At 41.0% G+C, this 19,653-nt stretch overlaps 1 protein-coding gene across 3 annotated transcripts; it reads left to right on the forward strand.

Moving 5' to 3' along the window:
* Positions 1 to 725: 725 nt before the first annotated feature.
* DDX3X (DEAD-box helicase 3 X-linked) lies at positions 726 to 17,258 on the forward strand. 3 transcript variants are annotated; one of them, XM_040468928.1, is made up of 17 exons: positions 726 to 1,363; positions 4,448 to 4,505; positions 6,429 to 6,476; positions 8,241 to 8,373; positions 9,312 to 9,470; positions 9,553 to 9,652; positions 10,052 to 10,187; positions 11,432 to 11,517; positions 11,831 to 11,929; positions 12,039 to 12,199; positions 12,608 to 12,752; positions 12,831 to 12,975; positions 13,172 to 13,353; positions 13,440 to 13,557; positions 13,794 to 13,947; positions 14,269 to 14,408; positions 14,614 to 17,258. In XM_040468928.1, exons 1-17 carry the CDS (start codon positions 1,319 to 1,321, stop codon positions 14,691 to 14,693), a joined length of 1,989 nt encoding a protein of 662 aa, XP_040324862.1. In that variant the 5' UTR covers positions 726 to 1,318; the 3' UTR covers positions 14,694 to 17,258. The 3 variants fall into 3 exon arrangements, with proteins under 3 accessions (XP_040324862.1, XP_040324861.1, XP_040324863.1); XM_040468927.1 differs by having other exon boundaries at positions 1,211 to 1,363; positions 14,251 to 14,408; XM_040468929.1 differs by having other exon boundaries at positions 1,211 to 1,363; positions 14,272 to 14,408.
* Positions 17,259 to 19,653: the final 2,395 nt, after the last annotated feature.

The raw sequence follows: 19,653 nt of genomic DNA on the forward strand, positions 1-19,653 counted from the left end.
CAGTGGCCTGAGGGTCATCCCCACCCCAAGCCGATAACGCCTTAGCATTTCCTCCCGCAGGCCTTGACTGAGCCCAGCCACAGACAGTGCCCACTCCCTAGGAAAGCCGTTTGCAAGTCTCAGGGTCCCCTAGCTTTGGGGGAAGCAGCGCACCGGAGGCCACTGGCCCTGAGCCGCTGAACGCCCCGCGGGAGGAAGCTAAGGGCTTAATGTAGCCGTTGTTCCCACGGAGGGCTGGGGACTCGGGGTCCCGGGAGGGTACGCTAGCGACGGCTCAAGTTCAGCGCTTGATTGTCTCATTGTTTCCTCACCGCGGGTGGGGAAGGGGGGGGGGGTGGAGCGCGAGGAGCGCGCTAGCGTCGGGAGGGTGGATCAGGAGGGGCTACTGCGTTCCTAGGCGGCGCCCCTGCTGCCTAGGCAACCGCGCAGTTAAGTGTCCCGCCACCAGCACAGGTCCCCCAGATCCCGACCACAGCTCCGGTCACCATTCCGCCCGCCTTCCTCCTCCTCCTCCTCCTCCTCCCCCCCCCTTTTCCGCTTCTTCCCTCCTCCTTTGCCCCTCTTTCCCCTTATGTCCTCTCTCCCCCCTCCTCCCCCCGCACTCCGTGCACTCAATTCAGGCCAAGGTTTGCTCCACAAAATGGCCACCGAGAGCGACACCTGCGGCCACGTGACCCGCCGTCCTCCCGGCTTCGGGCTTTTTTTCGCCTAACTCCCGATTTCAAGGAGGCCGCCCATGGAAGAACGAGGGCTGATTACTTCGGAGAAATCTCCCGACATCTCCAAGTCCAAGGACTGAAAGATAAATGAGCGAGTGCGCAGTTGAAAGGAACAGCAAAAACTAGGGGCATAAGGAGATAAAAGGGAAAGAAGCCTAGGTTAAATCTTAAGACCTCCTAGCGCGCAAAAGGGGACACGACGAGTTATCGCGAGATCTCAAGAACTCAAAGACTTAGTCTAGGGTATTAGCGGAGGACAGGAGAACTGAAGCTCAGGCGAACTAGGGCAGCATTTGGCGCTCTGAGCTCCAAGGTAGGACGAAGAGCCAGGGACGGGACTGCTTAGGAAATCACGCGAGGTTTGGACTAAACCAACGCGCAGTAGCTAGGCAGAAGTCACAGCAGCAGGAGGGGTTCGGGTGTGAGAGGGAAGGGCTACGTCTTACGTGCTGACGTAGCGGCCTTTCGAGTGGGTATATTAGATCGGTGGCCGCGCCGTGCGTTCCAGAGCCGCAGTTCTCCCGTGAGAGGGCCATCGCGGTGAACCAAACGCACTCGCTTAGCAGCGGAAGACTCCGAGTTCTCGGTACTCTTCAGGGATGAGTCATGTGGCGGTGGAAAATGCGCTCGGGCTGGACCAGCAGGTGAGGTGCAAGGAGCCTACCGGGGTGGTTGCTGGACCTAACTTGGCTTATGGCGCAGCGCTAACTGGCACGCTTAGTTCCCATCTCCTGCATACTTCGGGCTGGCCAGTGTCAGTGATTTGGGGCTATGGAGGAACGGGGAGGTGGTAGGAATGCTGGTTATGGCTATCGCTCGGGCCGGGGCCCCGGCTTGGCCCGCGGTATTGTCCCCGGGCCGAGCACAATGGCGGCTTTTGTGTGTGCGTGCGCAGGCGGGCGGAGGGGGAGGGGGTGCGCGCGCTCTCGCGGAGACGCGCACGCGCGAACCTAGACTGGTTTGTGACCCATGGGTGGTGGGGGGGAGGTGAGTGGCGCGGCAGTGCGCGAATGGGGACCCTTTTGGCCTCGAGGGCTTTCGATTCTCTTTGCGCTCGCAGCCTGGATTCCTGTCCCAGAGACCCTGCGGCGTTCGTGTGTGTGTGTGTGTGTGTGTGTGTGCGCGTGTGTCCGCGCGCGGCAGCAGCGGTGTGTGTGTGCGCCCGTGTGAGCAGGAGGGACGCAGCCCTGGAATGTGGAAGGGGGCGGCGCGGGGGGTGGCCTTCTCTGGGGGTAATGGCGGCGGCGTTCTTTGTGTGGGGCTGGGTGGCTGGGCGGCGCTGCGGCCCACTAGCGGGAGAGAGCGGGTCCCGGTGCGGCGTGGGCCTGGAAAGAAGGATGGAATGGGCATCTTGTTCCTCCCGGGCTTCCTTCCGCAGGCCTTTTTGCTCGAGCCCGGTTTCCGCAGGGGCCATCGCACGCTGGGTGCCGCGGCCGCTGAGGCCGCGTTTCCGGAGTGGAAAGTTTTGTGACGCAGAAGATTCGGGGAGGAGTGGGGGGAAGGGGGGGGGGGAGTGGGTCTCTGCGTGCGCGGTAGCGCTGGGCTCTAGATAGAGGTTGAACGCGGCGGGGAGACATCCGGGAGGTTAGAGACCTGGAGTGGCCCCTTTTCCTTACATGTTCCGCATAGTGAGTGGCGCTTTAGCCGAGGGCCGAGCGTTGTTTTGGGTGGTACCACGGGTTGTATGACTGTTCCCGTGTTAGTGACGTTTGATCCAGGAATCGGCCGCAGGAAAAATACCCGGAATGTAGCTTGGAAATAAACAGTTTTGTTGTTGACTTGTTGCTGCCTGTGGAGTGAGATTGTGAAATAGGTTAGAGCTCTGGGTCTGTCATCTTAACCGGAATCCCCTCTTCTAAGGGTTTGGGGGTAGATTAACGGAGGATGGGCTTCGGTGGCAGGAAGTCTGGATCCCTCTGCAGTAGAGGCACCATGCTACAGATAAGCTTTTCGGTGGGATGTTTGGAGACCTTTAAGTAAACTTCTGCTTACCCCAAACTCCAGAACAATCCTGAAATGAAGTTTAGTGACACAAATTGATAGATTTTTAACGTAGTCGTGTATAATATATTTTTGCAGATTTAACGATCTGTTTCTTGTTCCTTGTCAATAAATGGAGCGTTTTTTTCTTCCATTAATGAATTGTATTAAATCCTTCAAATTGCTGATACGTCATATGTTGAATGAAGCACATAGAAAATCTGTTGTCAACAGCACAGGCTATCCCCATTTTTAACATTTTGTATATAGGTGGTGCCAATTTAAAAAGATTATAGGCAGGAATGAGTCTTATTTAAATTTGTGATATAATTCAAAAAGTATGTAGACTCGTTAGAATTAAGCAGCAAGCAAATTGATAACAGAATTGCAACAATGTAATCCTAACAGTTTACAGTATCCTGCTTTATGGTTCATGTTGCCAAGTGTAAAATTAATAACAAAACTTACACTGTAACAAGTGCAAAAAGAGTTTTTGTTCCTCTTGTGCTTTAAAGTATCAGTCTCTTGAATAACAGAAAGCAGGGCTGTGTTTTTGCTAATACAAATTATGGAAGCGAGGTGTCTAAAAGTCTTGTACTTTCTTTTTTTTATTAAGATTTAGCATCTCCTTCCAATTTTCAGTGACTCCATTGATGATGCTTACAATTTGACAGTATCAGTTTTGAGCTTTTAACAGAAGATTTATACCGCTTTTGCAAACAGGTGGCATCAGTACTGTGTGATGTCTTTTGTGGCTTTCTTAGAAGTTTTTTGACAGGTGTAGTTTTTTCCCCGGATATTGCTTGCAAGTACTTCCTGGCCACTACAGAATGTGATGAACATAGCAGGGCTTTTTGTGGAATGTTGAGGCTTTGACCTTCTAGTGTAAGGGGGTGAGTAGAAATCGAGATTAAAGACAGTGAAATGTGTCCTACTGTTTAAAAGCATTCAATGCCAGTTGTGCTATTTACGTCCAAAGTCTTCTGAGCTTAATCTCAATCTTAAAAATGGGAGAATAAATAGGTGGTACCTACTTCACAGAGGTTTTTTTTTTTTTAAAGTTTGTTTGTTTATTTTGAGAGAGAGTGTGGGAGGGGCAGAGAGGGGGAGAAAGAATCCCAAGCCAACTCGGCACTGTCAGTGCACAGTCCGATGCAGGGCTTGAACCTTGAGATCATGACCATCCAGGTGCCCCCACAGAGTTGTTCATCAGAGTGCTACCCTAATTAAAAATACTTGTGCAATACTTAGGGATAAAAGAACTAAGAAATGGTCAATTAAAATTTTGTTCTGTTTTTCAGGTGTGCTCTATAGGTTCAAAGTAATTCCAAGTAGAAAGTTGGTGGTATTAGGAACATTTATCACATATGGGAGTAAAAAGAAATCGTTTTCCTATTTGACATTTTAAAATAATTTTAATTTCTTGGAGCTTTTACTTTGGAAAATGTTACAGGGAAAATTCACTTTGAATTGAATCACTTAAATTTTGACCCAGTTTCTACTGGATAACACCAGCATGTTAGTGTGCTGCTTTCCATAGTATAAGCAGTTTGTGCTATTTTCTGTTTGCTTAGAATTTTACAGTCTTCAAAATGCATTCTTCGTTAACATTCTTATTAAGAGTTTCACATTAGCTCCATGAAGCAGGCAGGGCAACTAGTGCTAGTCAATGCTACAGAGAAGGACTAGTTTTCTCTTCATAATATTTCAGCACACGGGCGACTAACCATTTAACTCTGTTCTCCTAGTTTGCTGGCCTAGACCTGAACTCTTCAGATAATCAGAGTGGAGGAAGTACAGCAAGCAGTAAGTAAACCATTTTATGGATTTCTTGAATATTAGAGCTTTAATAACTTAATGTTCCATTGGACTTATTTTAAAGCTTAAGAGTTTCCCTTCCAGTTTTTACTGTGTAGAGTTACTACGTAGTCAGTGTTAAGTAAAATTATGTAGTGTACTTAGTGATCACTCTTAAAGCATTGTGGCCTTTGGGTAATAATAAAAGGGACTCATTTTCTGAATAAAAATAATCATTAAAAAGAACTTGATACAACACAAATTACCTTTGGAAGAATTTGATTATGTCCATTATGAATCTTGAGCCCAGCTTAGAGGTAGTGGGCATGTGTTTATCCCTATTAGAGTGAATCTACCAGAATTAAATTCAATAAAAGAAACATTCTTTTTTTTTTTTTAAGTTTATTTTGAGAGAGAAAAGCACAAGTGGGGGAGGGGCAGAGAGAGAGAGCTAGAATCAATCCCTAGCAGGCTCCTCACTGTCAGCACAGAGCCGGATATGGGGCTCAACTCCCGAGCCAGAGTTGGACGCTTAACTGGCTGAGCCCCAATAAAGGGAACATTCTTGTTCATCAGCTATAGCTAACCCTTTCCTGTGAGGAACATGAGACTTACTGATAGAACAAAGCTATACCGAATCTTGGAAGTGGTGGTTAGGATTTTAAATGCTGAATTGTATCATTCTCTGGGAAAGAAGTTAGATACAAAAGTTTTATTTCATTTTATTTTTTCAGAGAGTTGTTTTGTTTTGTTTGAAACTTGTTAGAGATTAGTATTAAGGTGTAGGGATTTATTATTTGGCAGTAGACCTGCTTTGGGTCCCTTCAGGATCGATCTCTTCCTATTAACTCCCACCAAAAAAAGAGGGAGGGGGCAAATGGGTACAGGCTGTAGGGTCTGAAAGCGTTTTTTCATTGTGTTACGTGGTAAAGGATGTGACCTCATTTTTAGGGAAGAAAGGCCTCTTTGGGCACAAAGTTGCTTGGTATTTTTTAGATTTGACTTTATTTGTCATGCTAAAGATCTCTTACGAGTTGATCATCCTAATAGAGATCTTTAATATTTAGTTCAATCCAAAAGTAGAAGAGACAGTTAAGCAGATTTATTAGTAATAAAGCAGGTTGACTTTCTTTTACTTGGTGGGTATACATTATTTGCTTTTGCTTCTCATCCATTATCTAGGCTGTATTTCTTGCCTGCAGACTTCTGTAAGCAACAACAGTTGACTGTAGACTCTGGCAAGCCCCAAATTAAAATTCTCAGTTCCTTGAAATCATTTCCCCATCGCAACTTACCAGGTTAGAAACAAAAAAGCCTCTTAGTGGCTAATTGCAGGATTTATTACATAGCAGTTTTAGGTTGTTACAGTTATACTTTCCTTGTAACTATTGCTGACAGATCTCAAATAGTAGCAGGCCTTTAAAAAAATTGTGTTGTATTAACCACTAGTAGCAAGTTATATTTGTGGATTTCAATGATTAGGTTCCAAGTCAAATTTTTATTTACCAAACTTTTTTCCTCCTCCCCTCCCCTTTTAAAGTTCTTAAAAGGCAATAACCCATTTAAAATAAAAGTAGACTCATCCCCCTCCCCCATTTCCAAGTAAGTCAGACTGGTAGGCTAGATATTAAATTTTTTTCTAGGACCTTTTTTTACATTTTTTAAAAAAGCTTTATTTCTTTATTTAGAGAAAGTGTGGGGGGGGGGCAGAGAGAGAGAGAGACAATCCCAAACAGGCTCTGCACCGTGAGTGCAGAGCCCCACACAAGGCTTGAACCCATGAACCATGAGATCATGACCTCAGCGGAAACCAAGAGTTGGATACATAACCAACTGAGCCACTCAGGCGCCCCCAGGACCGTTTTTTTAATAGTGCAAATTTTGGTAAAAAGCTTTAAGTTTTGGCATTTAATTTTATATTCTTTCTTTTAGAAGGACGCTATATTCCTCCTCACTTAAGGAACAGAGAAGCTACTAAAGGTAAGTTTTTTGAGCAACTTGGTAGACCTAATTCTTGTTGTTTAGAAGTCAGAGCCAAGGGAAAATGAGGCACTTTGGGAAGTCTGTGAACATTGTGCTCTCCTGTGCCTCTGTCAGAATTGGTTCAAATTATTAGGACTTACTCTGAAAAAACTCTAAAGTCACACAGTGGAAAATTCTCTGTTTCCTATGTCAGATTCCTCTGGCCAAGGGCATGGTTTTGTACAGTTTACTAGTGTTGTACTTTGTAATCTGTGTTTGTAATCATTGATATCATGATTTCAATTTGAAAAAGGTGAGTGGGTGTCCTACTGTGTAAACCAAACTGCACAGTAATAACCCAGTTATTTCTGTTTTGCAGAGCTGTCAAAAGAAAGATGTGTTATTGCAGATTAGGTAACAGATTATAGCATTGGGCATGCTCCCAGTAAGTTGGGAGTGATTCTCTGGTTTCATCTCCTTGCCCTTAAGTGCTTCATTTGAAAAGTTTTGTCTAAAATGTATCACAATGCCTGGTCTTTTCTGGTTGTGTTTGTAATGTGATAACTAGTAGATACCTCATTATGGGACAATTGTTTGGATGCTGTATATTCTGTAAAATAGGTGATCTGAGATTTGGAGGAAAAGTGAAGGTTTGGAAAACTATTTAAAGGTCAAGAAGAAGGAAGATAAAGAAGGCAGAATTGGAAGGGTGCAGAAGTCCACAGGAGCATGTGATTTGCTATCATTCCTCCATGTGCATATGCAGTCTATATATATTAGCTTCACTGTCCCCGGCAATACATGTATATAAAATCTGATTATAATTTCGTAACTATCATATCATTTTTCTTAGTTACCTGCAGAGTTTGTCTTTATTGTCATGGGTTCTCATTCTAGTGTTCTAGCTGAAACTGGCCCCCCATGTATATTTAGTGCTTTTCCCTCTTCATTGCAGTGACAGATCAAAGGGAAGGGGCAGTATCACAGACCTTTCAGAACTGAAAGGGCTGTTAGAAATCTAATTCAACTCTATTTTGCTGAGGTGTTGATCACCTGGCTGGCGGCTAATGGTAGAGGCTTAAGGCTGAAGGAAAGTAACTTAACTTCTAAACGTTTAATCTGTTTAATTTATTCGTCTTTAAACCTACCTCTTGGGCTAATTTACACCTTTCTCATTCCCTCTTACTGAATGTTTATAGTTGTACCCTAGGAATCTGTCCACACTAACAGTGTAGGGATGAAGATTTTCCTTGTATTCCTGATTCTTGTCTGTATTTCATGAGAATGGAGCATTGTACTACTTTTTACTATTGAAATTGGAAAATAATGTGTTAAATCAGGTGATCTGACATCTTTAGGAATGTCTTAAATATCACCTCTGAGAAACACTGAAACAATAACTGTTTCCCAGTAAACTTGTTCATACCTATAAAATGAATGGATTTAATTGTGGTGGTCATATAACTATACCATAATCATTGTTTATAGACAAAGCTATTGACCTTTTTAGAGGTGGTATTCATTTAGAACATTTTTAGATTGTTAGGTTGCTTGGTTTAGTGCACAGTATTTTCCAGTGGAGAAAATCTAAAAAATTCTGTGTGCCATTGTAAACCAGCTCTAAATCTTGGTTCTCTTCTAATACCATGATAGGAATATTTCCATTGTCCTTTTAGTTCACAGAGATAAGATAAAATTAGTGGAGGGCTTCAAATTCAGAAACCTAGGTATTGTAAATTTCTATTTAATACAATAAAATGGGTTTGCTTTTTTTTATTGAAGGATTCTACGATAAAGACAGTTCAGGGTGGAGTTCTAGTAAAGATAAGGATGCATACAGCAGTTTTGGATCTCGTAGTGATTCAAGAGGGAAGTCTAGTTTCTTTAGTGATCGTGGAAGTGGATCAAGGGGAAGGTATGTGATTTTTATTGATCTTTTCACCTTATGTATATGAAATTTAGGAATTGGTCTTTATTTTGATAGATACTTGTTCTTGTACTCTTACTATGAAGCATGATGCTTTTTTTCCACTTTAACAGACCCCCTATTTGGGTGTGTTAATAAGCATTATATCTGTGTAATCATATTTTCTTAGCTGTAAGAGGTCTTAGAACTAAGTTGAATTTGTTCCATAGAAATTAGAGGAGAATAAGAACATGCCCCTGGACATAATGAAATCGGTTATTTTTGTAATTAATCTAGCTTTATTTATATTTAAAGCAGTAAGTTTATTTAGTGAATGGCCTAATTTGGTTGAGATTTTTGTGGGTATTCTTTATGACAATTTTAAACACCTTATATTTTTGATTATACAAGTGGTGAACTGACCTCATGCGCCTAATAGCTGTGGTTAGTCCTGTGTGTCCTGATTTTTCGCAAACAGGCCTAAAACTAAAAACATCTTAATTCAGGTAAGGATTATTTTCTACCTTTTATCCACAGTCTGTCACACAGGTGAATTGATTGTCCTTTTAAATGTCATCCTAGTTCTAACTGGGACAATTGATACTTGGTGTGCTATTTTTCCTACCACTAAAATGTATTTGGATGAGAACTTTAAATGAAAGTACAAGTTATGTGCTGATACCAAATATTTAAGACTTGGTTCTTAATTTCAGCATGTATGAGGCCTGTGTAGGCTGTATAATTTTATAGAAATCAAGAAGGATACTTACTTTAGAAAGTAAAGCTATGTAAATGGTACATTTGATGTGATTAATTAGAGGGCCTTATTTGTCAAATAAAAGTGAGCCGTGATGAGTCATTCAGCTTCTCTCCAGGTACGGTTCTAGAGTAGTGACAGTAATCTGATAATGGTTAAATGATTCTGATTAGTTTCTTATGCTGTTCAGGTTTGATGATCGTGGACGGAGTGACTATGACGGCATTGGCAGCCGTGGTGACAGAAGTGGCTTTGGCAAATTTGAACGTGGTGGAAATAGTCGCTGGTGTGACAAATCAGATGAAGATGATTGGTCAAAACCACTCCCACCAAGTGAACGCTTGGAACAGTAAGTTTTTGAAACGTATGTTAATTGTGATAAAGCCTCATTAGCTAATATAACAAATAAACTTAACCAATCTTGATTTCAGGGAACTCTTTTCTGGAGGAAACACTGGGATTAACTTTGAGAAATATGATGACATTCCAGTTGAGGCAACAGGCAACAACTGTCCTCCACACATTGAAAGTGTAAGTATTTTTGCTTGACTTTTTAAGAAGTGTAAATCTTCTCACAGCACATCAAAATAAGGTGGGCTTTCAAAAAGCAAATATAGATCATACCTACTTGAATAATTCTTTAGTTACATTAAAAACCTGCCTGATTGATTTGTGGAACGTTAAGTGTCACCATTACTAATAATTAGAAATAGAAAATGCGTCAAATGTAGGAGGACCCCAGACTTCTTCAGTGTAGATTAAGCCTGGAGGACTGGTTTTCTTCAAAATATAATGTAGTTTTATTTAAAGCAGCTATAAAGTACAAATCAGGTGTTAGGGTTTTTCCTCCCTGTTATTGTATTAGTGTAAAACAAAAATGGCTCCAGGATAGCATTTCTAGCAATTTAACCCCATTGAATTTCTTGACAGTTCAGTGATGTTGAGATGGGAGAAATTATTATGGGAAACATTGAGCTTACTCGTTATACTCGCCCAACTCCAGTACAAAAGCATGCTATTCCTATTATCAAAGAGAAAAGAGACTTGATGGCTTGTGCCCAAACAGGTAAGTCTACTTAATAAAAGTAAAAAGTTATAAAGAATAACTTAATTGGGATTACCCTTGTACAACTAGTACCAAAAAAAACCACATGGGATATCTAAGTTTCATGGGGAAGCTTGAGTCCTAGACATAGCCTAACTGGTATATTTTGATACAGGTATGGAGTAGTTGGCTGGTATTTCTTGTCTTTACAGACCTTTGGATTTTGTTATCTTTAGTGTTCTCATTAGGGCATCTTGGGGAGGCCTGTAGAAAGCCCTCAGCCTGTTAACTGCTGCAACAGGGTTAGATTATTGTCATTGCAATGGTGGGAAATTAGCACTATAACATTTTTTTTTTAAGTTTATTAATTTAGAGAGGGAGAGGACACGAACAGGGGAGGGTTGGAGAGAGAGAATCCTAAGCAGGCTCCTCACTGTCAGTGCAGAGCTCGACGCGGGGCTCGAACTCCCAAATCGTGAGATCAGTAAGAATTGTAAGATCAGAATAGTCTGTGATCCATAGGAATGTGGCCGTGGCCAAGGGAAAGAAAGGTGCCTTCATGGTAAAGAAGCACTTCCCACCTTTTGGGAATGGGGATGGTTTATAGCCTCTAAATTGAGCACAAGTTTTGCTGTGTCTGTAAGTTTGACCAATTTGAAGGAGGGTGGCAACTGCCCCCCCCCCCCGTTAAAAATAAATATAATTATCTGATATCTTTGCTTCCTTATGGAAGTGAAAATTTCATCCTTTGTACACCAGAATATGTACAGTATGTCTGTATATATGTGTTATAAATTGAAATTGACATCATTTTTGAGGGAAAATTTCTGTTCTCTTTACAAACGCAAATAAGTTGAACACTACATTGTTATTGATCAGAGTTTGGTATACTTTCTCTGTAAGGAAGCAAAATAAACATTTTTGGTTTTTATGGGCCACGTAGTCTCTGTTTCCAATCTACTCGTTTCTGCTGTCATAGTGTGAAAGCATCTGTAGATTGCGTGTAAATTATTGGGCGTGGTTGTATTCCAATAAAGCTTTATTTACAAAGATACATAGGACCTTAGTTTGCTGACTTCTGTTACAGATGGGTCAAAGAAGTCATTTCTTGGTATTTTTAACTTAGCTGTTAGTTTTTAGAAAATTTATTGGGGTATAAAGTAAAACCACTAATTAGTAATAGGGCAGTTAAAAAACTATCCTCTACCAATATTTATTCAAAAATAATAAGCAGTCCTTCTCTGAATATGCTTTCTCTTAAACAGGGTCTGGAAAAACTGCAGCATTTCTTTTGCCCATCTTGAGTCAGATTTATTCAGATGGTCCAGGCGAAGCTTTGAGGGCCATGAAGGTAAATATTTGTTATGTGGGACATTTATACTTTTAAGTAAGTTTTATGGCCAACTTGGGGCTTGACGTCACTACCCCGAAATCAAGAGCTGTACACTGTACTGACTGAACCTGCCAGGCTCCCCGAAATGCACCATTATTGTAGAACTTTGTAGATAGCTGTTGAGAACTTTCTAAATGGCACATCTACTTATTCCAAATTATTTAATGAAAAACAGTTTTCAAGTGTAATCTGCAAACTACAGAAGGGAATTATGACGTAATGGACCTTTAAAAGAGGATGTTAAGAGTTGAACTTTTAAATTATTTTTTAGGAAAATGGAAGGTATGGGCGTCGCAAACAGTACCCAATCTCCTTGGTATTAGCACCAACCAGAGAATTGGCAGTACAGATCTATGAGGAAGCTAGAAAAGTAAGTACACATTTCAGGGATTTTTAGCTTTCTCGTTGATTCTATTGAACTGTTTTAGGACTATGAAAAAGTGTTGGCCTTGAAATTGTAAAAATTTCTTTGCTTGTAGTTTTCATACCGATCTAGGGTTCGACCTTGCGTGGTTTATGGTGGTGCTGATATTGGTCAGCAGATTCGAGACTTAGAGCGTGGATGCCACTTGTTAGTAGCTACTCCAGGACGTCTAGTAGATATGATGGAAAGAGGAAAGATTGGATTGGACTTCTGCAAGTATGTTAATTTTTAAATGCATAAAATGTAATATTTTTTAAATTACTGGCCATTCATTTTGTAGTACTTACCAGCATTGTTTAAATTTTAAGATCCAGAAGTGATTCATTTTAGCGCTCTTTTATGAGATGCTGATTGTAGTTTTAATGTTGATAAATTGGTGACCTTTTAGTAGAGGCTGAGAATGATTGGACTGGGACGGAGTCAGAAGTAGTAAGAGCTAGTTTTGCTGTGTGCTTGTGAATGATTTGTTTCGTGGCACAAGTCCTGTGCTTTGTCTCGTGTACGTGTGTTAAATCTGCAGTGTGAGGGATTTAACTATCAATGAATATATGATTGTATATAGAAAACAGCTGTACTAAAACTATTTTTTCTTCTCAAATTCTAAACTGAATATTTTTATGACAGATACTTGGTGTTAGATGAAGCTGATCGGATGTTGGATATGGGGTTTGAACCTCAGATACGTAGAATAGTTGAACAGGATACCATGCCTCCAAAGGGAGTTCGTCACACTATGATGTTTAGTGCTACTTTCCCTAAGGAAATACAGGTATTGTGTGATACTGCAAGTTTTATTTACTGAGAAATTTGTTGGTCTCAGTAGATGATGATAATTTTTTCTTTTCAGATGCTTGCTCGTGATTTCTTGGATGAGTATATCTTTTTGGCTGTAGGAAGAGTTGGCTCTACCTCTGAGAACATCACACAGAAAGTTGTTTGGGTGGAAGAGTCTGACAAACGGTCCTTTTTGCTTGATCTTCTGAATGCAACAGGTAAAATTACGAATAATTTTAGTGTCACTCTGGCTTAGGTAATGGGAATCCATTTGGATCACCTTTATTGCTTTTCCTCCCCATTTAAAACATCCCATTAAAAGTATATTTATTTGTCTCTGTTTAGATGTTGACTAAATGTTAAGAGAACTAAGTCCCTATTAAAGACAAATATCTGGTAATTTTTCACAATTAGGCAAGGATTCGCTGACATTAGTGTTTGTGGAGACCAAAAAGGGTGCAGATTCTCTGGAGGATTTCTTGTACCATGAAGGGTATGCTTGTACCAGCATCCACGGAGACCGATCTCAGAGAGACCGAGAAGAGGCCCTTCACCAGTTCCGCTCAGGAAAAAGCCCAATTCTAGTGGCTACAGCCGTATGTATAATACAAGTGTATTTTCAAGTTGGCGCTGTTCAACTTTGGCTTCAAGTGCGCCATGTGTAACAAAAGTTATTTTCCAGGTAGCAGCAAGAGGACTGGACATTTCAAATGTGAAACATGTTATCAATTTTGACTTGCCAAGTGATATTGAGGAGTACGTACATCGCATTGGCCGTACAGGACGTGTAGGAAACCTTGGTAAGTGTTCAGTTACTTGATTGATGGTCTGGTGGTTTTTTCAGTGGGATGTAGCAAAGAGCTTTTCAGGATCTTAATTTGAGAACTCTTACTAAGGAATGCTGTTAAAATCTATCTTAGCAATAGAAGTGACTTGTGGTCTTTTCAGTGTTCTACTTACTATTCTATGTAGGAAAGTAAGAATACTGTGCTCTTATGGAAGACTTTAATTTATGTACTTTTTGGGACTGGTTTAGGCCTCGCCACCTCATTCTTTAATGAGAGGAACATAAATATTACCAAGGATTTGTTGGATCTTCTTGTTGAAGCTAAACAAGAAGTGCCATCTTGGTTAGAAAACATGGCTTACGAACACCACTACAAGGGTAGCAGTCGTGGACGGTCTAAGAGGTGAGGCATATGGGTGGCATATAAAAAATGGGGTGGGTGCTGTGTCCAAAGTTAACTTTTCAAGTACTTAGTGGAATAGGCTTTATTTTCTTCGGTTGCCTGGATCATTTGGGGAAGGGGTGTTAGAAGGGGTTGTCACAAAGTTAATGCCAGCTGTTTACGGCTACAGTCTTTAAGATCGCATTAGGGAAAACAGCGCTGGATGGGGAATCATTTGAATCGAAAAATCAGAAATTGACCATCGGGAGGTTTTAACAAGAACTGGCTTGTCTGGTGGGATCTCCTCTTCCTTCGAACCACCAGCACATTCTGTCGTTGCAGTAGTAGATTCAGTGGAGGCTTCGGTGCCCGAGACTATCGACAAAGCAGCGGGGCCAGCAGTTCCAGCTTCAGCAGCAGCCGCGCCAGCAGCAGCCGCAGCGGAGGAGGCGGCCACGGCAGCAGCAGAGGGTTTGGTGGAGGTGATGTTCATTTTTCACCTCCTGTCTTTGGGGAGGGCTTCTTCTTGTAGTCCTCTTTTTTCAAAGCATAGTTAAAAACACTGGAGAAGTTTGGCCCAATAGATTGCTTTTCATAATTTGATGTCAAAGTACTTAAGGAGGGGAATGGTTGTATTTAACAGTGGATGACTTAATTAATTTCTCTCTTTTTCACATCTCTCATTAGGTGGCTACGGAGGCTTTTACAACAGTGATGGATACGGAGGAAATTATAACTCCCAGGGGGTTGACTGGTGGGGTAACTGAACCTGCTTTACAGTAGGTCACCCTGCCAAACAAGCTAATATGGAAACCACATGTAACTTAGCCAGACTATACCTTGTGTAGCTTCAAGAACTCGCAGTACATTACCAGCTGTGATTCTCCACTGAAATTTTTTTTTTAAGGGAGCTCAAGGTCACATGAAAAGATGAAAGGAACAATCAGCAGCCCTGTTCAGAAGGTGGTTCGAAGACTTCATTGCTGTAGTTTGGATTAACTCCCCTCCCGCCAACCCCCATCCCAAACTGCATTTATAATTTTGTGACTGAGGATCATTTGTTTGTTAATGTACTGTGCCTTTAACTTTAGACAACTTTTTATTTTGATGTCCTGTTGGCTCAGTAATGCTCAAGATATCAATTGTTTTGACAAAATAAATTTACTGAACTTGGGCTAAAATCAAACCTTGGCACACAGGTGTGATACAACTTAACAGGAATCATCGATTCATCCATAAATATTATAAGGAAAAAACTTATGCGGTAGCCTGCATTAGGGCTTTCTGATACTTGCAGATTGGGGGAAAATAAACAACAAACGTCTTGAAGCATATTAACGGAATTAGTTTCTAATGTGGCAAACTGTATTAAGTTAAAGTTCTGATTTGCTCACTCTATCCTGGATAGGTATTTAGAACCTGATAGTCTTTAAACAAGCCATTCCAGTCATGATGAGGTGATGTATGAATACATGCATACATTCAAAGCACTGTTTTCAAAGTTAATGCAAGTAAATACAGCAATTCCTCTTTCAATGTTTAGGCAGATCATTAATTATGAGCTAGCCAAATGTGGGCATATTATTACAGGGAAAGTTTAAAGGTCTGATAACTTGAAATAGGTTTTTAGGAGAATTCATCTACTTAGACTTTTTAAATGCCTGCCATAAATGAAATTGAAATGGTAGAATGGCTGACCACAGCAATGACCAGCCCTCATTGGGGCCCTGGGTGATTTTTGGTCTAATAACGCATGCTAGTGTTGATGTTTTTTGGTCAAGAGGGTATGAACAGGAAGAATTAATGCAGCAGGCTTTATTTTAAATGCCGATTCACATTACTCTGTTCAAGCTGCGTTGAGATGTTAAACTGGCTTACTATAGACTTTGTAAAAATGGCTCCAGAAGAGTAACAAACTGAAATCTTTGAGATCACACAGGTTGGAAATATGTACATAACTGCACAAGGTGTCAATTCTGCTATACAGTGCAGTTGTAGTCAGTTTTAGTTGCATAGGTTTCCATTGTATTTATAGTCTGTTTATGCTAAATCTGGCCAAAGATGAGCATTGTCCACCACTAAAATGCCTCTGCCACTCTGAATTCTGTGCTAATTTTGTGGCCAGAATGCGGTGATCAAAACGCTCAATCTTTTTACAGTGGCATAGGAAGACGGCAAAAATTTCCTAAAGTGCAATAGATTTTCAAGTGTATTGTGCCTTGTTCTAAAACTTTTATTAAGTAGGTGCACTTGACAGTATTGAGGTCATTTGTTATGGTGCTATTTCAATTAGTCTAGGTTTAGGCCCTTGTACATTTTGCCCATAACTTTTTACAAAGTACTTCTTTTATTGCACATTCAGAGAATTTTATATATATGTCTTGTGTGCGTGTCCTTAAACTTCCAATCTTATTTTGTCTCTTGGAGATTGTTGAACGCAGCTTGTCTAGGAAGGGGATGGGACTAGATTCTAAAATTTATTTGGGACCACGGGAATAATAGTTGGGAAGAAAACTATTTGCACACGACAGATTTCTAGATACTTTTTGCTGCTAGTTTTATGTAATATTTATTGAACATTTTGACAAATATTTATTTTTGTAAGCCTAAAAGTGATTCTTTGAAAGTTTAAAGAAACTTGACCAAAAGACAGTACAAAAACACTGGCACTTGAATGTTGAATGTCACCGTATGCGTGAAATTATATATTTCGGGGTAGTGTGAGCTTTTAATGTTAAGTCATATTAAACTCTTAAGTCAAATTAAGCAGACCCGGCATTGGCAGTGTAGCCATAACTTTCTGATGTTAGTAAAAACAAAATTGGCGACTTGAAATTAAATCATGCCAAGGTTTTGATACACTTGTCTTAAGATATTAATGAAACACTTCAAAACACTGATAAGAAGTGTCCAGATTCTCAGATGTTTGTTGCGTGAGTTTTGTTTAGTTGTGTGTATTTTTTTTTTTTTTTTCAGTGAATGTCTGGCACATTGCTATCCTCAAACATGTGGTTATCTTTGTTGTATTGGCATATTCAGTGACTTGTACATTCAGCGATAGCATTTGAGCAAGTTTTATCAGCAAGCAATGTTTTCAGTTAATAAGGTTTCAAAAATCACATAAGAATGGATTTAAACTTGCTGAATGTAAAGATTGAACTTCAAGTCACTGTAGCTTTAGTAATTGCTTATTGTATTAGTTTAGATGCTAGCACTGCATGTGCTGTGCATATTCTGATTTTATTAAAATAAAAAGTTGAACTGCACAGTCTCCTTTGTTGTTGTCAATTGTGGTTTATTATTATAGGTGAAAATAAAGTTGTGCTCTTGCCTGAAGAATTGTAAGGTGTGATTTTTTTGGTTTTGCTGTCGAGTGCTAATTTTGAGATGCCTCTTGGGAGACAGAATGACTGATGCCATAAGGATTTGTAATAAAAGGTGAAGGTGAAAAAAAATTGCTGTAATGGAAATCTAGGACGTCCTTACGTGGACGTATTGCATTGTATTGCAAATCAGTTTGTACTTCAAGCAACTCAATATGGGTGGGAATCTTTCGTTCTTGGAAGCACTGGATTTGAAGGACATTTAGACGGTAGAAGAATGTTGGGTAAAAGTCAAATGGACTAGTAATCTAAGTGATGGTGACTGCTAAGGGATCCAGAATATTTGGTGGTGGTGGTGGGGAGGGGGTGCCTGGCTGGCTCAGTCGGTAGAGCATGTGACTCAGGCTCAGGGTTGGGAGTTCAGGCCTCACGTAGGGAATGGAGCCTACTTTTTTTTTTTTTTAATTTTTTTTTCAACGTTTATTTTTGGGACACAGAGAGACAGAGCATGAACGGGGGAGGGGCAGAGAGAGAGGGAGACACAGAATCGGAAACAGGCTCCAGGCTCTGAGCCATCAGCCCAGAGCCTGACGCGGGGCTCGAACTCACGGACTGCGAGATCGTGACCTGGCTGAAGTCGGACGCTTAACCGACTGCGCCACCCAGGCGCCCCAGGAGCCTACTTTTTAAAAGTATTTGGGGTTATGATGATAGAGATGTCTGGCATGGCTACCCCCTTACCCCCTTCAGTTTCTTTGCTGGCATCCATTACTGCTGCGGGCAGCTGCTGCCAATTAACAGATGGTATGTGAAGCAGAACTGAATAGGCACTTTGTAAGCAATTAGGTTGAACCATATGAAAGGACTCCTGTTTTTGGGGTCAAACATGGTCAAATGTTGGTAGTTGGCTATGATTAAACCTAAGGAAAGTACTTGATACAGCTTTCTCGAGTCCTTTGCGGTATGATGAACAATTTTTTTCTTTTTTCTTTTTGGTATTGTAAAGAAATACTTGATTCTGGATCGGTATTATTGTTCAGAGTTAGTCATCTCAAAGTAGCAAGCCTAAATTTATAGGGCAGAATTTTGAAGCCTAATATGCCATATTAGTTTTGGAGAATGGAAAGAGGGAAGGGAAGTAGTTTAGACAAAAGTGTGGAACGAGGGGCACCTGGGTGGCTCAGTCGGTTGACTGTCTTAGGCTCAGATCATGATCTCTCATTTCATGAGTTCAAGCCCCACATCAGGCTTGCTGCTCTAAGTGCGGGGCCCGCTTCAGATCCTCTTTCTGCCGCTCCCCCACTTGCACTCTCAAAAGTGTGGAAAGAGGTTATGTTAGGACAGCTAGATGGAAAAGCTAATGGAGTGAAATTGGATTCTAAGGATGGTTCAAAGTCCCTGATAAAAGAGGGGTGCGGGCACCTGTGTGGCTCAGTTAAGCGTCCAGCTTTGGCTCAGGTTGTGATCTCATGGTTTGTGAGTTCCAGCCCTGCGTCGGGCTCTGTGCTGACAGCTCAGAGCCTGGGGCCTGCTTCAGATTCTGTGTCTCCCTCTCTGCCTTCTCCCACTCGCACTCTGTCTCTTTAAAAAATAAACACTAAAAAAAAAAAAAAAAGTGAACACAAGCTATCTGGGGGAACTAATTCTTAATTGAGATTATTTCCAGTCTAGCAGTATTAAGATTATAGTAGTCAGGTTTATTTGCATATTATGTTAATTTTTGTATTTTTTTTTTAATTTTTGTAGTTTAAGCGATTTGTTTAAATATATACTTAAATGCTATCGTCACTGTTCGCCTCCCCCACTCATTAATGTTTGGTTTCGGTAATGGTTTGCTCTAACCATCTCTTGGCTGAATTTCAACACCACATAATTTTTTTCAAAAATGACTTCTAGGAACCATGTTTGAAAATTGTTCAGTGTCTGCTTGAACCTATATAATTGTTTATTTTCTATGACGGGTGGCTTGTTTCCCTTGCCCCTATGCTCCTAAGTGACCTAGTTAGAGCGATCACAGGCTTACTCTTTGAAGTAACTAAGATATCTGGGTGTTGACACTGGTCTTACCTGCCTTCCCACTGAAAAGCAGAAATTCCATTCACTGCATTTTAGGAATATCTCAGGCTTTTTTCTCTTCTCACTGAACACGATTCCGGATATGTTGAAATCTGCTTTGCTTCGTAACTTGCCCTCATTTCAGTTGATCTATTTTTCAGCATGTTTAGTCTGTTTCTAATGTGGTTTCATGTATAGTGACTATTCTCCATTTCTTTCCTCATTTTCGTTGTTGATTCCCACCTCCCCCTTGGGAAAAACTTGACCGGGTTTTCTTCAGGATAATTTTGAAATAGGATTATTTTGACACCGGACACTATGTTTAATTATAGTGTGGAAGAGTAGATCA

This window comes from Herpailurus yagouaroundi, unplaced genomic scaffold (genome assembly GCF_014898765.1).
Source record: "Herpailurus yagouaroundi ecotype Mexico unplaced genomic scaffold, PumYag 67793, whole genome shotgun sequence".
NCBI lineage: Eukaryota > Metazoa > Chordata > Mammalia > Carnivora > Felidae > Herpailurus > Herpailurus yagouaroundi.